The sequence below is a fragment of the Podarcis muralis genome, chromosome 1 (assembly GCF_964188315.1).
Source record: "Podarcis muralis chromosome 1, rPodMur119.hap1.1, whole genome shotgun sequence".
Classification (NCBI taxonomy): domain Eukaryota; kingdom Metazoa; phylum Chordata; class Lepidosauria; order Squamata; family Lacertidae; genus Podarcis; species Podarcis muralis.
In genome coordinates this window covers 64321875-64343976 of record NC_135655.1, presented here as the reverse complement: position 1 = coordinate 64343976, position 22102 = coordinate 64321875, and the positions used below count along the sequence as shown (strand labels likewise).

At 50.4% G+C, this 22102-nt stretch overlaps 1 protein-coding gene across 20 annotated transcripts in view; it reads left to right on the top strand.

Moving 5' to 3' along the window:
* PAX6 (paired box 6) overlaps positions 1-22102 on the top strand; it is a 42749-nt gene that overhangs the window by 9289 nt on the left and 11358 nt on the right. For 3 of the 20 annotated variants that reach the window (XM_028729903.2, XM_028729887.2, XM_028729914.2), the window contains exons 2-8: positions 1201-1346; positions 5691-5767; positions 6146-6200; positions 12204-12334; positions 13315-13356; positions 13451-13666; positions 14614-14779. In XM_028729903.2, the coding sequence (XP_028585736.1) occupies positions 6191-6200; positions 12204-12334; positions 13315-13356; positions 13451-13666; positions 14614-14779 (565 nt within the window). In that variant the 5' untranslated portion in view covers positions 1201-1346; positions 5691-5767; positions 6146-6190. Of the gene's footprint in view, positions 1-873; positions 979-1007; positions 1079-1200; positions 1347-5401; positions 5425-5688; positions 5768-6145; positions 6201-6402; positions 6763-10380; positions 10999-11510; positions 11542-12203; positions 12335-13314; positions 13357-13450; positions 13667-14613; positions 14780-22102 lie in introns of those variants that run through there. The other 17 variants (XM_028729973.2, XM_028729964.2, XM_028729991.2 and 14 more) reach the window with 14 other exon arrangements.

Genomic DNA, 22102 nt, shown 5'->3' with positions numbered 1-22102 from the left:
TCCATCACATTTCGAGGAGAGAGAGGAAAGGAGGGGGGAGGGGAGGGGAAAAATACCCACACACCCAACTGTGGACTTGGCTACCTCCAGGCGATTCCCAGTTGACAAAGCGCCTGTCTCCCAAATATTTATGTCGTTACCATTTGAATGTTATTTTTTCCTTATCTCCATTGTCTGCTGGGAGCGAACTGTTTAAATGCAAATAGTTCGCCCCCTCCCTTTCTGTCTCTCCCATCCCACCCCTCACACACACACACACACACACACACACACACACACACACACACACACACACACGCCCGCCCGCACAAACCTAGATCGCCTTGGAAAGAAAAGGGCAGTCCTCGTTTTTATTTTTCCGAGCGACGTTATTTATTTACTCCAGGCCCTATCTCGGAGGAAATGGGGCGAACAGAGGGGATCTCTGAGGTGGGGAAGGAGGCAAAGAGGCAAAAAATAAAAAAGTTCAGCCGGGAGACATGACTGAACCCTAACCAGGAAATCATTGCCCCCCCCCCAAAAAAAAACCACGAAACCTTAGCGGAGGGTGCCTGTCCGCTCACCGCGCGTCCCGCAGCCTCGCATTTGAGCCCAGGGATGGTGGAAGAGGAACTCAGGGCAAAGAGGGCTGGAGATGGGGGGGGCGGGTGTAGGGGGGAGAGAGAGGTCGGTGGAATCTAAGCGAGGAGGAGCGGGGAGTGGGGGGGGGGAAGCAGGGGAGAGAGAGAGAGAGAAGCCAGTGCATTCATATTCAAACAAATGGGCCAATTGAACCAGGCAGTGCGAGTGAGCGTCCAATCGGCAGCTAGGAGGCAATGGCGTTGCTTTGCATAAAGCAATATTTTGTGTGGGAGCGAGCGGAGCATTTGCATGCGTGGAGTGATTAGTGGGTTTGAAAAGCGAGCCCTGGCTCAGCCTCATTTCCCGCTCTGGTTCAGGCGCAGGGAGGAAGTGTTTTGCTGGAAGATGATGACAGAGGTCAGGCTTTGCTAATGGGCCAGTGGGGAGCAGGGGAGGCGAGGCAGAGACCAGGCGCACACATACATTAATACACTTGAACCATCACCAATCAGCATAGGTGTGCTCTGTCTCTCCCTCTCTCCCTCCCTCTCTCCCCCCTACTTCGCTCACATCCTCTTTCTTTCTCCCTCTCCAGTCAGTGACAGCCCATTTTATTGTCAATCTCTGTCTCCTTCCCAGGAACTCAAGATCACACAACCAGCAGCTTCAGTGGAGAAAAACTCTTTTACTGGCAACCCTTTTTAAGGCACCATCATTTCAAATCAGGGGCGCTTTTTAAAACTATTGACAGGAGCTTTGACAACAAGACAGGATGCCTCAGAAAGGTGAGTCTGCTCGTTTCTTCTCCTCGCTTCAGTTCATTTTAATATTTAGACAGGTCTCTCCCTCTCCCCCCCCCTTTCTCTCCCCCCCCCCTGTTTCGCTCACATACACACCATTTCTTACATTCCGGGAAAGGATCTTAAGCGAGATGCCAGTCTCAAAGGCTTCCAAACTTTGTCCTTTTCGCTCCAGCCTTCTTTCTCCTCCTCTTCTTTTTCCTCCTCTTCCTCCTTCATGGACCGACCCCCGCCCCTGTTTTCTGAGAAAGCATCTCTCTCTCTCTCTCTCTCTCTCTTTGGATAGCAACAGCAGCAGACTCGCCCGGCCTTTCTGCTAGACAGAGCCCCACGAAAGGCTTGCTCCGTTTGGCACAGTGCGATAGGGACGGCCAAAGCTGTAGGGATCATCTGAGCGCGCGCACACACACGAGAATGCATCACACCTGGTTCCTATGAGGGGCATTTGTTGTTGCGGTTGTTGTGAAGGAGGCGTTATGGACCACACTGCGTTGCTCGGCCGCTTGCTTTCTTGGGAAGCTGGCTCCATCCAAGCTCAGCGTCTTTCTCCCCCGCTTCTTTTCCCTGGTTGCTTTGTATCTCCCTCAAGCTGAAGCTGTGTGTGCGTATGCGTGTGTGTTGATGAGGGACTTTCGTTTAGGCAACTCTCGCTTCTCCCTTTATTTATGTCTATATATCTCTTTTCCCCCTCAAACTAACCGACCTTAAGGAAATGGGGAAGAGAGAGACACGCGGGCCGGCGGGAGGGGGGACGACGACGACGACACAGAGTCACATTCTAGGCCAAGTCAGGTCTCAGTAGTTGTATCCGGGAAGGTCTGAGCGGAGCTGAAGGACTGTCACTCTCAATCAAGCAGCCGCGAGATCTCCCCAAACTTGTCCACGACGAGACTGGGAATCAGCAGAACTTTCTAACTTGATCACTACCTGGCTCGAAGTACAAACTGTTTAAACAAAAACAGCCACAAGAAAAATAACATTTCTCTCTCTGCGCTCTTTGCCACCCCACCCCCCAGAACTTCACTCAAATCTCCGAGATCGTTTAAGTCTCCTGAGTTTTGCGCTCCAAAGAATCTGCGATCAATAGCTCCCCCCACCCCATTCTCCACAAGTTTCTAGGCTAGAGAATGCTGTCTGCTTCCTTTTAAAGTAGCAAATGGTTTTTTTTTTTGTTGTTGCTGTTGTTTTGGTTTGATTTTGGATTTTCGAAATCTCATTTCCTTGTTGGTTGGATGTTTTGAAGTTTCACCCAGACTCACGTAAAATGCAGGGCGACCCCAAAAAAAGTTCATTCCCCACCTCCTCGCTCCTTCAGTGTTTCCACCTCTACTGCCATACATTGAGGCTGAGATTTTACGCACACTTTCATGTGAGAATAAACGTCACTGAAACAAAAAGCATTTCTGAGTGAACTTGCATAGGCAAGGGCTGCACAAGTGATCGCTTCAGGAGTGCAAGAATAAACTTCTGTATGTTTTCTTTAACTCTATTTAAACTAATCTAACTAGGGGGAGGGAATAATAAACCACTGGCTTCTTCAAATCAGGGGTTTAAAATACGAGGGGAGAAACTCCTGATGCGACCAGGCTTACAAATAAACTTTTCAGGCCCAGTCGAGAGCACCGAGCAGTTCCTTCCAGAAAGTGAAGCCATTCATTATGGCTGGAGGCTGAGCGTCTTTATAGGCCTAAAATAATAATTGTGGTCTTTGGCAATAAATTTTTATAGCCGGTGACCTTTAGCAAACGTCTCCACGCCAATGGATTAGCGTTTATCTTTTGCTTATTCGGCCCGGGATTGTAAACGTTTGTCATCTTAATAGCTAATTATGTTTGCAGCGGAGGGGAGGATCAAATCTCAAAGACGATCAGATTAGATCCAGATTTGGAGATTTAAATAGGAATTTGCAGATTAGGCCTAGCCGGGACCGGGGAGACGTTGCGTTTCGCGTAGGTTTTGTAATCTCACCGGGGTATTCGATCGAGGCTGCTCTCTGCCTACCTAAATCTCTTTGTGAATAATTTCATTTTAAAAATTCAGTAAAAAGGAGCTACTTTCTGGCAAAGGGAGAAACTCCACCATTATTGCGCTTCCGGGTGGGGGAAGGGAAGAAGGGTCGGTTTTGCTGGTGGTTCACCTTGCAATTAAAATAGCCCAAAAGCCCAAATCTTTCTCTCTCTCTCTTTTATCTCTTCACTCCCCCCTACCCCAATTTTGCTGTCACGAATTCATCAGAATAACGCCTCGGTTTGTTTGTTGGTGCCTGAAACCAGCTAGCCGTCTTTGTTTGTTAACACCCCAAATAAGTGCCAAAGTGAGTTCCTTAAAATGCATTTCGCCATTTGCTATAGCAGAGACTGGGAAGTGTTCACAATAACAGTCCCCCGCGCCTGGGCGAAAAATGCTCTCTCTCTCGTTGCTTCTCACGCTTCGGCGTCTTTCTGTCTTGGAGCGGTTGTCCTGCGTGCAAGCGTGTGTCCCGGCAGACGTGTTTGGTGTGTTAAAGGGGCGCCTTCTGGAAACTCTGGGCGACTGGAGGCACCGGCCTTTTCCGGAGAAGGGTCCAGGGCGCTTGGCTCGGCTGCTAATCAGGTGCCTCTCCAAAGCGGAGTAAATATTTACCACCGCGCGCCTCATTCACGCTGCGAGAGGAGTCCTTGTTCCGTGTTGATTTTCTTTCCCCCCTTTTAAAGGAACGTAGATGGCTTTGGGGAAAAAGCACTTTAAAAAAATCATACCGGAGTCATTTTGGACCCGGAAGAAGATGCCTCTTTTTCTATGTAGAAAGAATAAAATTAATATTCATTATAGCCTGGAAAGAGAAGAGATTTTTTAAAGCTTCCAAAAAAATAAAAAAAATAAAGGGGGGAGGTTTTGGGGGCGAATAAAATGAAGGCTGCCACTATTTCATTACTTTACCTCCTCTCTCTCTCTCTGTCTTCTCCCCCCTCTTTTTTTTTAAAGCAAAACCTCTTGAATAGGTTCTTTATTGTAATTGTCTCACCCCAATTGAGCACCCCACTGCGCTGTTGTATCTTTTTACAACCCCTAACAACTCACACCAGTAACATAATTACCTCCAGATATTTATAACGAGAAATTACTTTTCTATTTTCCCCCTGCTAGGCTGGGAACCTAAAAAGAAAGCGCTGGGACCCAATAAATAAATACATGCAACACAGAACATCAAGAACTGCAGAACTTCTTTTGTTGTTGCATTATTCCTCGTCTTATTCCTCAAAAGGCCGGTTTAAAAACAAAAACAACCCAAGGCAGGGCTTGGGGCTGGCCAGGCTGTGTGGGTCAAGGCGGGCCCTACAAAAGGGAGGAGGAAGGCCGCTGTGTGCCCCCCCTCCCACCCGCTCCTTTGTAAGTTGGAGGGGTGTTGGGAACGCGGAGTTGGGAGGCTGCGCCGCGGCCCGTTCCGGAGGAGGCTGCCTGGCTGGGGTCTTGCGCTCGGCGTTTGGGTAGGGGAGTAAAATGGAGGCCATTGTTCGCCTTCTGGAGGCTTTGTATTCCCAGCCCTCACCCCCTCCTGGCCTTACTTTTTAAAGCACTGAGGCGAGGTAGACAGCGTGTGTCACAGTACAGTGAAAAAGGGGAAGATCTAAAGACCAAAAAAGAAGTTAATCACAATAAGTGGATTTCTCTCTCTCCCCACTTCTCTCTCCCTCTTCGGGTTTTGTTTTTTGAGGATGGTTAGTAGTGCCCCGAAAAGAATCACCAGAGTGAAGTAGCTCCCAAACATGTGTGGTTTAAAAAGGGAAAGAAGTGTCCCAGCACACCCACCCACGCCCCATGCAAGAGAGCAGGATTTGCCCATAAGCAACCTGGAGAGGTTGCGGCGGGGGTAGGGTGACCCAGGGAGAGAAAGTGCCAACAAACGCTGCTGGCCACCTCTTTTGAGAGAAAGGGTCCTTTGGCCCCAAAGTGCAGCGCGAGGACGTCGCGCCGGCTCCCTTCAGCGAAACCAAGCCCAACCAAAGTCGAGGTCCTGTTTGTAAATACGGACACAAAAGGTGTCACAGATCAGAACTCTTTCCTATGGGCAGGAGGCGCTCCAGTAAGGCGTGCTGGAAAAAACTTGGGCATCTTCTCTCTCTCTCTCTCTCTCTCTCTCTCTCTCTCTCTCTCTCTCTCTCTCTCTCTCTCGTGTGTGTGTGTGTGTGTGTGTGTGTGTTGCTGAATCTTTTGAACTGCCTTTCTCTTCCCACCCCCACCTCCAAATGCGAGGCGGCTATGACTGGGGTGGGTGGCGGGGAGGAGGTTAGGGAAGGCAAATTTAAAAGTGCTTAATATACTTTTAATATACTTTCCCCCTCATCCTAGCGGGAAGACTTTAACAAGCGCTACGCAGATGTGTGAGTCGTTAAATTGCCAGAGAGGAGAGTCCGCTCATAAATCAGGCAAGTTGGAAGCACCTTCTACTTTCCCCGTCCCCCATCACTAGAAGACTTCTCACACTGCGACCCATTTTCCTTGGGTCTCATTTCCCTCACTGCCACAGCCAGTTTGCCGAGGAGAAGGCCACGGCTGGTTTATGTTTATTTATTTTTTAAAGAACTAGACTTGCTAGGTTGAAACGTTTCCAGGTTTTTTGTTATATAGGCTCTGGGGCTGGGAGGGTTTTCGCATGATATATATAAATATATATAAAATATTTGACATCATTTGGGAGGCCAGCAGAAAGCAACGAGGCCTTGGAGACCTGGGCACTCAGCGCAGCGCAACTACCTGCCCGCGAGCTTCCCTCCCCTGATTAAAGCCTGTTTTATTACTCATAGAATCTTATCCGCGAGCCACGTGGGATCTTGCTCCATCAATCCACCATGCAGAACAGTAAGTGACTCTCCCTCTTATTTCACGACTCTGCCGGCTTGAGGATGTCGATGTATTATTGGGGTGGGTAGTGTTTGTGTGTGCTGGGCGGGGGTGGGGTGGGGTGGGGGGTAGAGAGGCGGGGGAAGGTATAGAATTTCACATTTTCAAAATACTAATCATAGCAGAAGTGGCTCCTTCTGGAAAAGGGGGGCTGTGAAGCTTAGGAGAGTTACAACACCCGGCGCTTGGTGGCTGCCATTTGAGTCCTTCGCCTAGGAGAGATGCAGCTGGTAGTTCTTGCAACAGGAGACGGTGCAGCGACGCGCTCCTTTCCCCGAATGGAGATTTCCGAGGCCGTGATCCGAAGCACCCTTACTTGGGGAGGGGATGTAAGTGCCCTTCTCGTTTCCATGGGACTTACTTCCAAGTAACTGTGCTTGGGAAGATGGAGGCGTGAGCGAGCTGCTTTGTGGATGGCGCGCCTGGAGCGATTGGCCACCCATTGAGTGTGGAATTGGCCACTCCAGAATCCCACTACTCATGGATCGGATCTGCAGCCACTGGAGTAAATCAGCTCTTTGTGAGTGTTTGGGGATATATATTTTTTTTTGGGGGGGGAGGGTGTCGATGTAAGGAAAGTCCTCCGAATGGGAAGGGAAGACATGATCGGATCATTTTCTTTGGTCTTCTTTTGGTTGGACTCTCCTCACAAAATCTCGCGGTGATGGAGTCTCGATGACCTAAATGTCTGGCGCAAAGTCCTGGCGCAGGGAAGCTTGTGTAGATTTGAAAATCCTAGGGGCGAAAAAGGTAGATGGATTTAAATAGATTTGTAACCCAGGACGAGAGATCTACTGGGTTGCGCGAGAGGTGACAATAAGGGGGCAGTTTGTTGTGGTGCAGTTGAAATAAATCTGAGTGGCCGCCGGAAAGTCCGTCGAGAATGCAACTCGATTTAATGCTCCCGGGAGAAAGCGCAACTTTTCTGGAAGCCAGTCTCATTAAAAATCGATCTGTTTTGTGCAAGTGTGTTTAGGATTGCGGCGATGGGTGCTTATAGATCCATCCTGTTAGATTTGTAGAGGCTGGCAAAGCGGAAAGGTTGGGAGAGCCCCCCAATAGCTTCACAGTTTGGATGTGTTGACATAATAAACTCCAGCGCCGTCCAGGAGGCAGGGCAAGCGAGGGTCATCGAACCCGGATTCAGAGGACAGTCGCGTCTGTCTGTGGTTGTTTCATTGCAATCAGCTCCAACATGTTTCGAAGCCAAGGCGACCTCGAACTGGAATTAACTGCCTCGATCGGATTTTTTTTTTTAATAAACCAGAACCTCCCTTGATTGCACACAATCAATCGTCCGCCAAGCAAGTTGCAAACGCGCAAGAAGTTCCCATGTCACTAACTGTGTTCTGTGTTCTTCTGGCTGGAGGAATGTGGGGATTTGCAAAAAAGGGGCGAATGTCAAAGCGATCGAGACTGAAGGCCTTGGCTGAGAAAATGTTGGTCACTTGTGGTGGTCTGGGGCCGGGGACTTGGGCTGGGAAGCGAACCCTGGAGCTGAACCCACCAGACTTAGTGAAAACTCAGGAAGATGAGAGATTTTGTCCCTTTCAATCGTCTTCCAGACCAGCTTGGCAGCAGCTGCTTAACGGCTTCCTGATAAAGCTGTGCGCTTGGATGTCAAATTAATAGAAGGGAGACCCTTTGCTTCCTGTAGGATTGCCTTCCGAAAGGACTTGGTTTGGCCAGGCTGCGTGTGAGGGACGCCCTACATAGGCCTGTCTTGCTATCCTCTCCCGGCTCCGGAGAGGGAATCCCCAATGACAGCGGCTTCTCACAAAGCGCCCTTATTTGGACGTAGATTCCTCTAGAAGCCGAGGGACCGGGCGCAATCCCGCCACACCCCCAGCCCTCTTTGTGTTTGGGGGAGCCCGATGGTACCCACAGTGGATCAGCCCACTGGGATAAGGTGTCAGTTGCGTAGAACTCGCAAACAAAGCAGTCCTTCTCAGAGGGCCTTGTCTGGATTTCCAAGCGAAGTCTCGCAAGGTTGCGGCAGTTTGACCCACACTCTGGACCGGCAACTCCGCTGATTTTCAGCGTGTTGGTGGAAAGGAAATCTGTGAGACTTTCTAATAAATATATTTAGGGCGCTGGCCGAGCAGATCAGCCGCCTTCCCGCGGACTTTAATTGGGAAATTAAGTCCCGTCGACTTTCCTGGGTGTAGGGAGGTCGGATGGGCTAAGGGACAATCCAGCAATCGCAAGGGATGCACTTTTAAGTTCTCAGGAGTCCACCAGAGAGTTGCAGCACCTACTTAAATCTCTCCTGCTGGGGCCAAGGGAGACTTCAAAGTGCATAGCTTTGGATGGATGAAACGGGGCCTGGTTGCCCAGAAAATGCCCCTTCCGTGAGATAACGTTGAGCTCCTTAGCGAGTTGCTGTCATGTTTAAAGATGCTGCCTTTGAAGTCAAAAGCCGGCCAAGTATTTCTTCCTCAAGCGAAGGTACTTCAGAGTTTAGTTGACTCGGCCTGGGCTTTAATTCTGGCCTTTCGCGCAGGATCCGGGATTAATAGGGTTTCTTTAGCTGCCACTCTCTTTACTTGGGAGTTGGCCCCCTTGAACTCTGAGAGCAGGACTTTCTTCCGAGTAAGCGGCGGCCCTTCTTCGTCTCCCTTTGGCCGCCAGTCGCGTTGAAATACTTGGCGGGGATTCCCTAGCCAAAAGGCGGTTCGCTGTGGAGCTGCTGGCGTCCGCTTTCCGAGGCCCCACTCGATTTCCCCCGAGGAAGGGCTTGGGGGTCCTTGCAGGAAGGTTGGCGCCCTGCGCTCAGCTCCTGGACTTTGGGAGAAGGGCGTGGGGTGGACGCATTTCTAAGCATACAAACCGGATTGTGGGGATCGAGTGCGCCTTTAAATTGCCGTGTGTGCTGGGATTCTTTTGGGCGATTCCGCGTGGCGGACCGTGGCAGCGTGATGATAAACTTTTCCGGCCGGGAAGGCCTGTATTTATTCTGTTGCTTCCTTCTCCTGGGATCTCTCTTAAACCGACGGCTTGCTAAGCCTTAGCGCTGATCAGAAAGAGACGCGGTCAGGGTGGAGCAGGGAGACAGGCAGGGAGGCCGAGCCCTCCTCTCTCCTAGCCGGGGCCCTTGGCCTTGAGGCGCAGCTCATCCCAAAGTGCTCCTCGGAGGGCCAGAAGATGCCTCGACGCCGGCCCTTGGCGCTCGCTTTTTTCTCCCCCTCCCCTTCAGCCCGTGCAGGAGTGGAGCGAGGAGATCCCGTCCGGGTGAAGGCCGGGTTTTGCGCAAAGGTCGCCGCCGGCTCTGCAGGCTTTGTGCGAACAACTCCTGGGTGTATGTGGTGCCGGGGCTCCAAATTGACACCATATGCTTTCCTATTAGAAGCCTAGCCCCAGAAAGGCGAGGCGCTTAATCGTTGCCACTGGGCTCGAACTGCCTCCCCTCTCCAGGGAAATTAAGGCATTGATTAAGGCTTAACCTTTTTACGCGCAACTTGGGAGTTTGGCATTCCTCGTTGGGCCGCGCGCAGAGATACATTTCTGGCGGGGCTGCGGGCAAAGGGCCTCCTGTCCACAGCCCCATGCGTGTGGGGGAGTGAAAGAGGGAGAGGGAGATCTTGCTCCGTGGATCCCCAGGCCCCAAGGAAACATCACAGCCACGGGATTGGGAGTCCCATTGGTTTCCGTGAGAGAGAATGAAGCACGTGCTCATCTCTCTGAAACACACACCCCCCCGCCCCACCACCCCTCTGAAAAACAATGGGTCTCTGATAAGGGCTTGCCGAGGCTGGATCGGGTCCCTGAGAGACTGGAGAGGAGAGCAACCCAGATTCCACGACAATCCAGGGCAATGGAGAGGGAGGGTGAAGGTAAGGGGGAGAAACAGGGAGTTGAGTGGGGTGGGGAAGGGGAATGTGTCCAGAACCACCTAACCTAGGAGTGGTGATTGGGAGGATTAAAGGGGGGGCATTTGACGCCCCACCTCCCCGACCCGGGGATGGAAGCTCCCTCCCCTTCTTCACATACTTGGGGGGGGGGGGGAGATGAGCAGGTCCATCCGAGAGGCAGAGAGAGAAAAAGAGGATCTGTGCAATGTGCCCCCCCCCCTATATTTCTTAAACCGCACACGTTGGTCGGTTCTCTAGTGGCGTTTACGCTCATGCCTCTCTCTTTCCCCCCGCACCCCTCCCCTCCTCCTTCACCCTCCCTTCCCTCCATCGCTCTCCAAACCGCATGTCACTTCGGATCTGTCGAGGAGGCAGCGCGCCCCCTCGGTTGTGTCCGCACTGGCCCCGTGGCTACCTTAAAAAGTCGCTTCCCCTCGAAGGGGAAACGAGTAGAGTTCAATCTTGTCGGAGTGATACCCAAATCCGGACAGAAAGGGTCGTTTTTATCATGCTCCTGTTTGTCGTGACGATGCAATTTTCAAAAGCGGAGCACTGTCATAAAGTGACACGTCTGCCACAAGTGCTCCAACTGATCTTTTCAATTAGCCTTCCATGCATGATCCGGGGCGACTTCCGCCTATTTCCAGAAATTAAGCTCAAACTTGACGTGCAGCTAGTTTTATTTTAAAGACAAATGTCAGAGAGACTCATCATATTTTCCCCCTCTTCTATATTTGGAGCTTATTTATTGCTAAGAAGCCGAGGCTCCTGGAGTCAATTTAGCAGGAGGCTCCAAAGAGAGGAGGAGAGCAGAACAGAGAGAGACACACAGAGAGGGAGAGAGAGAGAGAGAGAGACCAGACCTTCTCCAGGGAGCCTTTTGCCTCCAAAGCCTCAAGCTGCAGGTTGGGGAATTATTTTCGAACCTTTTTTTTTTTTTAAAGAAATCCATTCGCGTTGCTTTTGGCCAAGTGAGCTGTAGCTAGGAGGATGCTTAGGGACTGTCGCAAAGCTCAGAATAGACCACTCCGATTTATTTTCCTTTTAAAATAATAGCAACAATTCCCTTTACCCTCGCCTTCTTTTCCAGACCAGGAATTTGGGGTGTGGGGATCTTGGTGGCATTTAGGGGGCTAAGAGAGACGGAGGGCAGGAGGCGCCTGTTTTTGGCTTAGCCAGTTTCTGACCCAGGCAGGTTTTGTGCTTTCTGTGGTGGGGCGGGCGGGCGGGCGAGGTGGACTTTCTGTGGATGGGCTCCAGGCTGCGTTGGGTCCACGCGCTGCTGGGTCTCGAAAGGCATCTTCCACCTCCCGCCGCCCCATGGAAGAGAGAGGGGACGGTTTTCCCTTCACCCCACCCCCAGCCACCCCCTTTCCCCCACAGTCGGCTGTGTGCCCTTCACTCGCCGGCTGGTGCCAAGGCTGCTGAAAGGATGTCTCTGAGTGAAAGTGTGTAACCAAATGTTGCTCTTCTGGGCTTGAGAGGCAGAGCTGGGACCGTGAATGGAGCCTTAGAGAGGAGTCAGCGTCGAGCTTAGAAGGGGGGATGGCGAAGGATTTGGGGGGGGGGGAGGAAGGGAAGGAGACCAGTTCAAAGGGGAGAAAGTCTTTGTGGTGGTGGAATTTTCCTTTGATGATCATATGCATATCTATCTATATCTATCTATGAATGAATGACTTTCCTGTATAGAACGTGCTTTGCAACTGGTAAAATAGATGGTTGTTGGAGTATCGGTGGCTACTTGGCTGCAGTGATTTTGCCTAGGGAGGTGTGCGCATCTTTTGTGTGTTTGTGTACAGTCTTCATACCTGAGATCCACAGCCATAGGTCTGGCTCGCCTGTGCCCGCGCTAAGTGGGGCTTTTCTCTTTGCCAACTCCAAAGCAGAAACCAGAAAAGCGCCTGATTTGGGTTGTTTGGTTGTTGATCTCGCTGTTCCCCACCGACCCCCCATCCCGACCCCTTTCCCCTGTCCCCCCCCCCCACTCTCTGTCTCAGCAGCAGCAGCAACCTGACCGGGGAGGAGGGAGCTGGGGCGCCCCAGGTCGTCCTTCTCCAGCTCAGGTAGCCGAGGCTTCCATTGTCCTTGTTTTCCTCCCCCCACCACGCAGGTCACAGCGGCGTCAACCAGCTCGGCGGCGTGTTTGTCAACGGTCGGCCGCTGCCAGATTCAACCCGACAGAAAATCGTGGAACTCGCCCACAGCGGGGCTCGGCCGTGTGACATCTCCCGAATCCTGCAGGTGAAAATGCGCCTCGCCTTCCCAGCTCCAGCAACCCTACGCCAGCCTGGCTTGGGGAAGGAAGGAACAAACCAAAGCAAAACAAATCAAAAACAAAAAACCGGACGCAGCCTATCCTGGGGGTGGGTGGGTGGGTGAGGGAAGGGTATTATTCTGTAGCTGCAACCTTCCCTCTCCAGCCTATTTGGGGCGGGGGGAGGGGCAGAGAGAAGGATTCTTTAAAAAATTAAATCACCATCAATCTGCTTCTCCAAACCACGGGGATAGAGCTATCTATTTTTTTCCTTAAGTCAATGGCTGCTTGACAACCTGATATGCCTTATTTCCATATGTACGCCTGTACTCTATTGGCGAATATTAGTGGGCTGGAGTGACCTGACCGATGCAATGCGCCCGATCCTAAGGACGCTTCTTTGGAAGGCAGAGCCCCATGATTGGTTAAGGGACTTCTTTCCAAGCAAGCGTGTGCAGGTCAGGGGGGTGTTAAACTGTCCGCTTCCCCCTCCATGTAACTGAAAGTTTCTGCATGCAAATTTATGTATGTATGTATGTATATATATATGTATATGTGAATAAGCAATAAGCAACGCTGGTTTCTTTTGAAATTGCTGCCTGTTTATCCCTAGAAGCTCATGAGAAAACGATTTGGCCGGGGATTTGGCTTAGGGATACAGTATCATTCCCGTATTATAATCCACCCACACCTTCCCAATCCTCCCCTCTTCCCGAAATCTGAGTATTTTGGAAACTGAGCTGATGATGTCTATATTAACATTTCTTCCAATATCTGACATTTTTCTCCAGTTTTTATCCCCCTCCCCCTTCAAAGTGGGTTTTAAATAAAAAAATAAAAAAATCTCACCTTTGTAGCGTGTAGGGCCACAAATGTAATATTTTTTAAAAGAAAAAGAAAGAAAAAGAAAAGAAAAACCTCTCTAAGTAAGTTCTCATACCATTTAAGGTATATTTTTGTGTTATAGACCCATGCAGATGCAAAAGTCCAAGTGCTGGACAATCAAAACGTAAGCTTGTCATTGTTTAATGCATACTTAAACAATTTTATTTTTGTCTTGAAATTATTAATAATGTGATTTTCTGTCCGCTTCCCTGATGCAGGTGTCGAATGGCTGTGTGAGTAAAATTCTGGGGAGGTATTACGAAACTGGCTCCATCCGACCGCGGGCAATCGGAGGTAGCAAACCGAGAGTAGCGACTCCAGAAGTTGTAAGCAAAATAGCACAGTATAAACGGGAGTGCCCCTCCATCTTTGCTTGGGAGATCCGAGACAGATTACTATCGGAGGGGGTCTGTACCAACGATAATATACCCAGCGTAAGTTCATCAATAAATCCTTTCTCTCTCTCTGACCTAGAACAATAGCAGGAGACCTGTCGCTAACTCCCCCTTCTCTTTGATCTTCTAGCACGAAGGAGCCCCTCCCCCCGCAATTTCTCCCTCCCCCGCCCTTGGGGAAGGGCAACATTTGGCACAAATAACTTATGGGTGCCCTTAAAAAATGCTCAGGACTCATCCTTGGCTTTTGAGCTAACAGGGCTCCGAAAACCAAGGTGGCTTTGGGAGGCTAAATACCCCGCCCCAGGGTGGTGGACCAACTGGGAACTCTCCTCGAGCGAATTATGAATGTGCAAAGCAATGGGGGGGGGGTTATTTCTAGGTTGAAAAACACAGAGCATTTCTGCCCGGGTTGTGCGTTTTCCATAAGGTGCAGTTCTCCCGAAGAAGGAACTCTGCTGAGCACAACCTACTTAAGTCCCTAAATAGTTTTCAGAGGATTGCTGCTCTAAACGCGTTGGCTGGCGAGAGAACCCCGCGTATTGCAGGGGACACGTCCTGGCTTTCAAGGGTGACCGCAGCCCTCTCACCTCCCGCCTCGCTTGCCCTGCTGAACACGCGAGCCGGCTGCCATTCTCACAGCCCATTTGCTACAGAGTAGTCGTGCTGCAGTCAGCAGTCGCGCAAAAGGGTCGCGATGGTTTCGATCGGTGGCCTGTTTGGAAGCGACTCCCATTGAAATCGGTGGGAATGGTTTCTTTGTAAATAAATTTGGGGGCTGGGTTTTCTTTTTTTTAAGTCCTCTTACGCACACACAATCCACACACACACACACCCTCTGGGACTGACAGCAACGTCCCAGTGGTTCTAGAGATCTGTGGTCAGCGGGTGGGGGAGGGGGGGTTGCTCCTGCTGTTGTCGCCGCTTTGTTTCCAAAGCGGCTCCTCTCCTTGCTACCATCGCGTTGAATGTCGCTTCCTTTTCAGGTATCTTCGATCAACAGAGTCCTCCGCAACCTGGCTAGCGAAAAGCAACAGATGGGGGCAGATGGAATGTATGACAAGCTAAGGATGCTGAACGGGCAGACCGGGACGTGGGGCACGAGGCCGGGGTGGTACCCGGGGACCTCCGTGCCAGGACAGCCAACGCAAGGTAAGCAGAAGAGAGAGAAAGAGCAAGCCTCCTCCTCCTCCTCTTCTCCCTCTTCTCCCTCCCCCCACCCCACCCTGATCAATCCGATTTTTCTAATGACCCATCAAAGTCCAAAGTGGTAAAGCTCGACACGCTGGTCTGCCTCGTGGCTCCACCTCCGCGGCAATCTCCTCCTCCTCCTCCTCCTCCCTACTTTATCTCGAGATGGTCAGCGGTGGGGTGGGGGTGGGTGGCTGGGTGTCGTGTGAATGCTCAGGAGGGCAACAGGTGGGAGAGGCGTTTGAAAGGCAGCAGCTTTATTTTAAACCGGATCTTTTTGGCAGCCCTCAACCCTACCCTTTCCTTTGGACACACATTGGATCGAAAAACTCCCTATAAGCACACGCGCACATGATTAAAAATGGGCTTTACGTAGTTTACAAACCAGACCAAAGACCACGCCACCCTCTCCTTAGAGTCTGAGACGCTCCAGCGCTGACGGAATGCGAGGAAAACACCCTTGTGTCCGATTGCGCTTTCAGGGTAATTGACAAATTTTGTGACTCTGTGGAGGAAACACCTAGAAAGATGGACGAGGAAGCAAGAGAAGCTTCTGGCTTCTGGTTAGCTGGTCGGCTTCCATCTCGGCGTGTCTTTTCTTTGCTTGCAAGGGTAGGAGAGGGAATTAGGAAGGTAGGACAAACGTAATAGCCTTTGCGGGAAAAGCAGAGGAGAAGTGGGTCGGCTGGATTTTCCTCCAGGTTGCGTGCGTGCTTGCGTGCAGTCACTGAAAAGGTCAAGCTCCAGGTTGGAGCTGGTTCTGCATAGGTTTTCGGCAGCGCGCCTGCTCCCGATCCAGGGGCGCCTTCGCTCCTCAGCTAGACGTGCTCCCACTTGGCCAATGTGGGTCCCTGTTTACGCCGAAGATTAATAGGTGTTTGTTGTAGGGAATGGCGAGAGGTTAATGCGGAGGCTCCGGGGCGGGTTGCGCTCCTTCGCTCCTGGAGATGCTGTAATAATCGCGACGGGTTTGTTTTTGTTTGCCAAGGCGGCCTCTCGGTGGGCCACGAGACCTTTCTCTGGCTCTGGTCAGTCTCTCGGGAGAGGTGTCTCCCCAACAACCTGATTTTTTTCTTTCCATCCCGAAAAGGAGGTTAAGATACGAGAGAGAGAAAGAGAGAGAGAGAAAAGAAAGAAATCAGTAACAATATGCGGAATATCTGGTACAAAGGATGTTTCTGTCACACGCAAGAATTTGTTATGGGAACAATTCTGTCGCTATGTAATTGCTCATTAGAGATCGTTTTGTTTCTCATTAAGGCGACATGAATAAGCGTCTAGTTGAAGGAGACAGCTGTAGAAATGTTCCACAGGAGACCTCTGGACACGATATGGCTCCGCTTGCCAATTAGACATGTCAGTTTTAAGAGAAGGGAGCAGTCTAGGAGGGACCCTGGAAAGACAAGAGCTTCGGGGCATCCTATTACCGTCCCAACTCTCAGATCTCCCATTGGGGAGGAAGAATGCCGTGGGGCTGGAGGATGACGGGGAGCCAGCCTGCTCACTGAGACCCCCACCCCACCCCCACCCGCCGGTTAGCACCTTTGACACTTCAGTCCTAACTAACCACACTTAGTTGGAACTGAGTTCCACTGACTTCAATGAACCATCCTTTTTCAGAATGGTGCTCTGAGTGGCTGGGTAGGTGCGCCCCTGGGAGGGATGGAAGGGTTAGGGAGACCTGATCCGGCACCCAGGTCTTTAAGACCACATATTGCCGACCTCTTCCAAAGGGAGAGTGGCGTCCATGTGGTGTAAAGGAGCGAAAAACAAGCCCAATCAAGAAGAGCCTTGTAGTACCTTCAAGCCTGTTTGTGGTGGCATCAGTTGCCCTGGGTCTTGTTCTGAGTCACGGAGGCCATGAAACATATGAGTCTTTCAAAGTGCCACCGGACTTTTAGTGGCTTATTCCAGAACTAGACATCGGGCTCTGGGACTCTAAAGCAGCACCCAGGTCTTTCCAATTCATTAGAGCTGCCAAGTTCTGGAGTAAGGAGAGGGACACGCGAAGCAAAGCGAGGAAGGGCCCTTCCATTGAGGATGGCCGCGTGAGGAACCTGCGCCTGAGCTTCGCTTCAGGATGCGGACAGAGGGTAGGCGGGGGGTGGTTGTTGAACGGCGCCTAAAGCCAGCTGTTCAGCTGATCTGAGTAACAGCGATATGAAGGAATCGCCTTCCCCTTACCTGAACTGTAAGCTGCGTGCCTCTATAGGCCGCGTTATATATAACTTAGATGGTCCCAGGCGCAAAGATTCACTCACAGTTCCTGCAGAGCAATGGAAGAATTCGGATTCCAACCGATTTAAATCAGTCCTGAATATCAGAAAGGCTAAATCGGCCTTTCTTTTTTCTTTGTGTGTATAACTCGGACTTTTAAAGCTAGGAGATTCTCAACACTGGCATCCCGGCTCGTTTTTTTGCTATGGCCCACCGCCTCGGGCAGGATCCACCCTGGACTGAAATGAATAAGGAAGAGAGCTAGGGCAGCCCCAGGCTCGTCGAGGGTCTTGCACGGGGAATTTTCCTGGTTGCGTGTTAACTCTGCAGTTAAACCCCACGACGTCTAATCTCAGGCTGACAGTGCCACGATCCTGGGCGCATTTGCCCGGAAGAAGATCAAAATGATTTACAAAGTCCCAAGTCAGGGTCTAGCTAGCTGCAAAACTCAGCATCCTAGCTGGGAAACACGTTGAACTGCAATCCACAGGATTTCTGCGGATTCGGTTGTAAGATTGCTGATGTAAGGATCCGGCCCTCAGGCTAGGGCCCTAAACAGCCCGAGGCTAAGAATGGCTCCAATGGAACTTGCATCCCAACCTTTAGTCAACCCCGCTAAAGCCACCTAACACTGGCTTCTCTGACCTCCTATGTTCTAGAATAGCAACCTTAGCCCTTCTAAGATGGATGGGACTTGCTGTCAGGATCAGGGGGAGCACACAGGCGCAGATTAGCTCGCCCTGACTCGCAACCTACAAGTCACAACCCCAAATAAGAGGATTATTTAAATGGATCATACTTATAGGCTACAGATCGTCGAAGTGTGTGTGAGAGAGTGGGAGAGATCGTTGACAGTTAATAGGGTTCCAGATACTTCAGATCTCATCAGAGAGGGAAGAAGAGAGCCTGATCACAAGAAGCTGGGAAATTTGGCTTTATTTGAATGTTATATCGGATATTATACCAAAGCGGATCATTGTCATAAACCAGGGCGTAGGAACATATGCAGCCCCACCAAGGGTAAACGGGGGCGGGGGGGGGGGAGTCAAGAAACTCTCTCTCTGGGTGTCGGAAGGTCCAATTTTGATATCTCACCCTCAGTTTGTTGGGCTCAATATTTCTTCCTCCACACCCACCCACCCCGGTTGGTGCGGGCGTGTTTGCAGTGAGATAACAGGTTGCTTGAAGTCCGTTGCTGTAATGTCTGAACCGAGGGTACATTTCATCGCCAGGCGCGTATTTAGTCATTTTAAAATCGGGATTCTCTCCCTTCCCAGATGTTGTTGTTGTTGTTGTTTTGAAAGGAAGTAAGATGTGTCGCAGAAGTCATTGGGACTCGGGCGTGAAGCCCTTTCGGAAAAGACGCAGTGTCTTATTCCTCTATAGTTTCCTGAAACAGCAGCGCCCACCCTCATCCTTTAAAATTTAAATTTTAAACCGAAGCACACACCTTCCCCCGCAGAAAAACTGAGGAGATCCTTGGGGTTAAATATTAATTGTTGCGGGACAGGGCGCGAGTTTGCTCTCTAAATTCCCCAGCCAGGAGCGCTGGATCCACAAAATTTTGTTTTCGGTTTTTGTGCTGGATTTCAGGCAGTATTTGGCTGGGGCCCGTGGAGGGAGACGAGGGGCAGGATTCAGCCACTGTAGTTAAGCCCTTGTAAATCCCACCGGTTTTAATGGGAGCGCGCGGATCAATCCATCCCATTTACACCAGTGAGATCTGCTGTAAGAGGTTTACTCAGAAGAAAAGCCCCGTTTTAGACAATGAGTCCAGCCTCCCATTAAACGCCCATGGGACTCCAGTCTCAAAAGTCCTTAACTGTGGCTAGATCGTTTCCCCCAGAGCGTATTCAGCTGCTCTCCCTAAAGAGCACATTTACATGGAAGTAAGGCCCACTGGTCTTCCTCTTCTTCTTCTTCTTCTTCTTCTTCTTCTTCTTCTTCTTCTTCCAGTCAACGTGTATAGGATCTGGGTGCCAGGGTTTCAGAGACCCCCATTAATCACCAGTTGCCATATAGTTAAAACAAATGAATGGGAATAAAGCTTGCGGATGGAGGCCTGCTACTACGTATATTCTTGGCCCTGAGTCAACCTCAAAAAAATGTGGAGGAGGAAAGCGGGGGAGGGGGCGTAGAGGCCTTGGCTGAGGCGCTGGGGGGGGGGGAGAAAAGAGGAGAGAGAGACGCGCACTTAAAGCCTTTGCACCACTAAATTAAAATTAATAAAATGCCTCTGCCCTGGAATATTCATGCGGGGGACTCGGGTGCCCCCCCTCGCCGGGCTGCCTCTGTGTTCCTGGATTTTAAGAGTCCATTACTCCAAAAGCATAAGGCAAGGTTAGGTCTCAGAGGGGGACAAATATGGTCTCAATCTGATAAACGCCATGCAGCAGTGAATAAAATAATGGATACATGAGGGCTGACAGAACAAAAAGAGACATCTCTATCCGGGAGAAATTCTCCAGTGATTTAGCGGTTTTAGGGATCACTGAGACACTGTTTCTTATCTCCCCCCCCCCCGCCTCCTCTCGCCCCTCCTTATAAGACTAAAGCCTTCTATAGGATTTAGACACTTTCTCTTTCAACAGATGCTACAATGTTTTGATCCCAGCTCCACAGCTGAAAGGTGCCGCAATCGGTTTGCTATCTTTCTTTCTTTCCCCCCTCTCTGCTAGTTTTCCGCCTCACTGATTAAGACACTAAGAAACTAAGGAATGATTTTATTTCCCAGCGTCTTTTATCCCCACCCCCCGTTTTTTCCCCTTTCCTGGAAAACAAATCCTATACCCAGCGTCAGATGGTCTAGCTATAGGATAATAGCGACAGCATATTCACTCGCTTTTTCTTACGGATTAGGTCTAGAAGGTGGAACGGGCTATTGAGTTCATTCCTTTATAAGCTGCTTCTTTTTTTTCCAAGTCTCATTTTAAAAGAAAGAAAGATATCTTAATTGTCTGGCATTTCTTTTCCCTTAAAAACAAGCACACACGCACACATATATCTGTCTTTCCAAAGCAAAACTTAAAATAGTTTAAACAGACACCGTTTTGAGGGGCAGGGGGGCGGGGGGGAGAGAAAAGAGCCTTAAAAAAGCAGAATGAAGACAAGCGAAAAAGTTGCCATAAGTGCTCCTTAAAGAAAACGAAGAGCTCTTGATTTCGGGCGCGACCGTCATTCTGTTGAAGTCAATGGGGACCCTCCCATTGATATCCATGGGGCTTTGCGGGTCATTAGAAGCGGAGGTCGACTGGAGAATGGATGAGGAGCGGGTTGAGGTTGCCTCCTTTTTTTGTTTTTAAATCCCCCTTAACCTGGAAAAAAAGAAAAAAGAAAACACATCCTGCTTTGGGGGCCATTTTCGCCTTGCAGGAGAGAATGATCCCTGCTTTTCGTGGATTGAATCTGGTTCCTTTAGTTTTAACGGCTCCTGCCCTTTCTCCCAAACTGCCTTGGCTAAGCGGTGAAAGAGGAGCTGACTCCGCGCGGGCCCTTAGGATCCCAAACCGCCTCCCCGGAGAGGTCTGGCAAGCAGCTGGGCTGGGGGATCAAGCCGCAAGTCGCAGCAGACGAAAATTTCCTGCGCACCCGCACAAACCCATCCGCACGCACCCTCCAAAGGCGCGCGCCGAAAACGGGCAGATTTGGGCTTTTGCCCAGCGCTGGCACCACCTTCGAGGGAGGGCGCAGCAATAAGGAACGGAGTTGGAAAGATCCGAAAGTGTTGCGTGCTTTTGGAGCACTCCCTTTGACCACAACTACAAAGTAGCCAATTCCCACCCACCCAAAATGTCCCAATTATACCGAAGGTTGTTCCTTCTGGGTCACTGGGACTTCGTTGCCGCTTGCAGGTTTGGTTTGGTTATATACACGCGCTAAGCACAAACCGTTGGAGTTTATTTCCTTTTAACTTTCGTTCATATAAGATATCAATGGGACAAAAAGGTTGAAACCCAATCATCTTTTCAGCCAGGTGGCCAGAAATGCGATTTGACCGGGGAACTGGTGCGCCGCGATCCTGCGAGCGGCTGCTCCGAACTAAGTGCCGCTGAGCTGTCTGTTAAAATGAGCTCAGCGCTTCTCTTGCATTGGACAGCCTGATTCCAAAATAGGTTATAAGCTGCAGCGTTTGGATTTCGGGCCATTTTATCCCATGAGTTCAGGTTGCATCGCACGGAAGGAATTATCCCCGACCACGCAGGCATGTTTGACCCTCGACTAAAGTCTGCGCAGCAAATGCGCCTCTTGATTGGATCTCGCCTGCGTAATGCGCAGTCATTTCAGAGCAGGGAATTCATCTTGGGCTGAAGTACCCGATGCAAATCCCGGTGAACCCAAGCACTCTCCTCCGAAGTGCTTTTAATTACAAATAAGCACATTGGCTTTAGTTTTGAACGGCACACCGTGCCCCTTCCTTTAAATCCAGGAAAGGATTGGGGCCCCAGTCAATTTCACACGTGCATCATTGACTGAGGCGACCAGTGTTTGCCTGGGTTGCGCTCAAGTATCTCCTCAACTACCTCAACCTGCGTGCAAGGTGTAATGTAGGGCTCAGAGTCCATCAGCCTTGCTGAGAAAAGGCAGCAGTAATTAGGGCTGAAGATCTGAGTGGGCTGCCTTTCTCGGAGGACTCCTGGAAGAGGCTCCTAGCAGTGCCCTTAACTTAAAAAGCCAGCCACCAACTCTAGCTAGTAAATAAAAACAGGGCCCTTGTCCTGGACTCTCCTCTGCTAGTTGAAGCTTCTCTAATCTTAGCTAAGTAGTTCTCTCCTCTAACCCCCACCTCTTTCCCCCCTTCCTGGTGTTGAGTAAACAGGCTCAGTGTATGGAACTGGCCTATTCACCAGTTTAGGGGTGTTCTTTCTTTCTTCCTCAGCTCCTATAGAAAGTTTTTTAAAAATCCTAAATAGCATTGAGTAGCCCAGCCCAGGGGACAGTGATTAATGATAGTAGTGCCTAAAGGTTAACATACTTCACTGAAAAGTCTGTTGACTGGGATCCTTGTGATACAATGTGGGCCGCTGCGCGCCTCAAGAGAATCCTTTTGTTGGGCCTGCCTGATTGTGT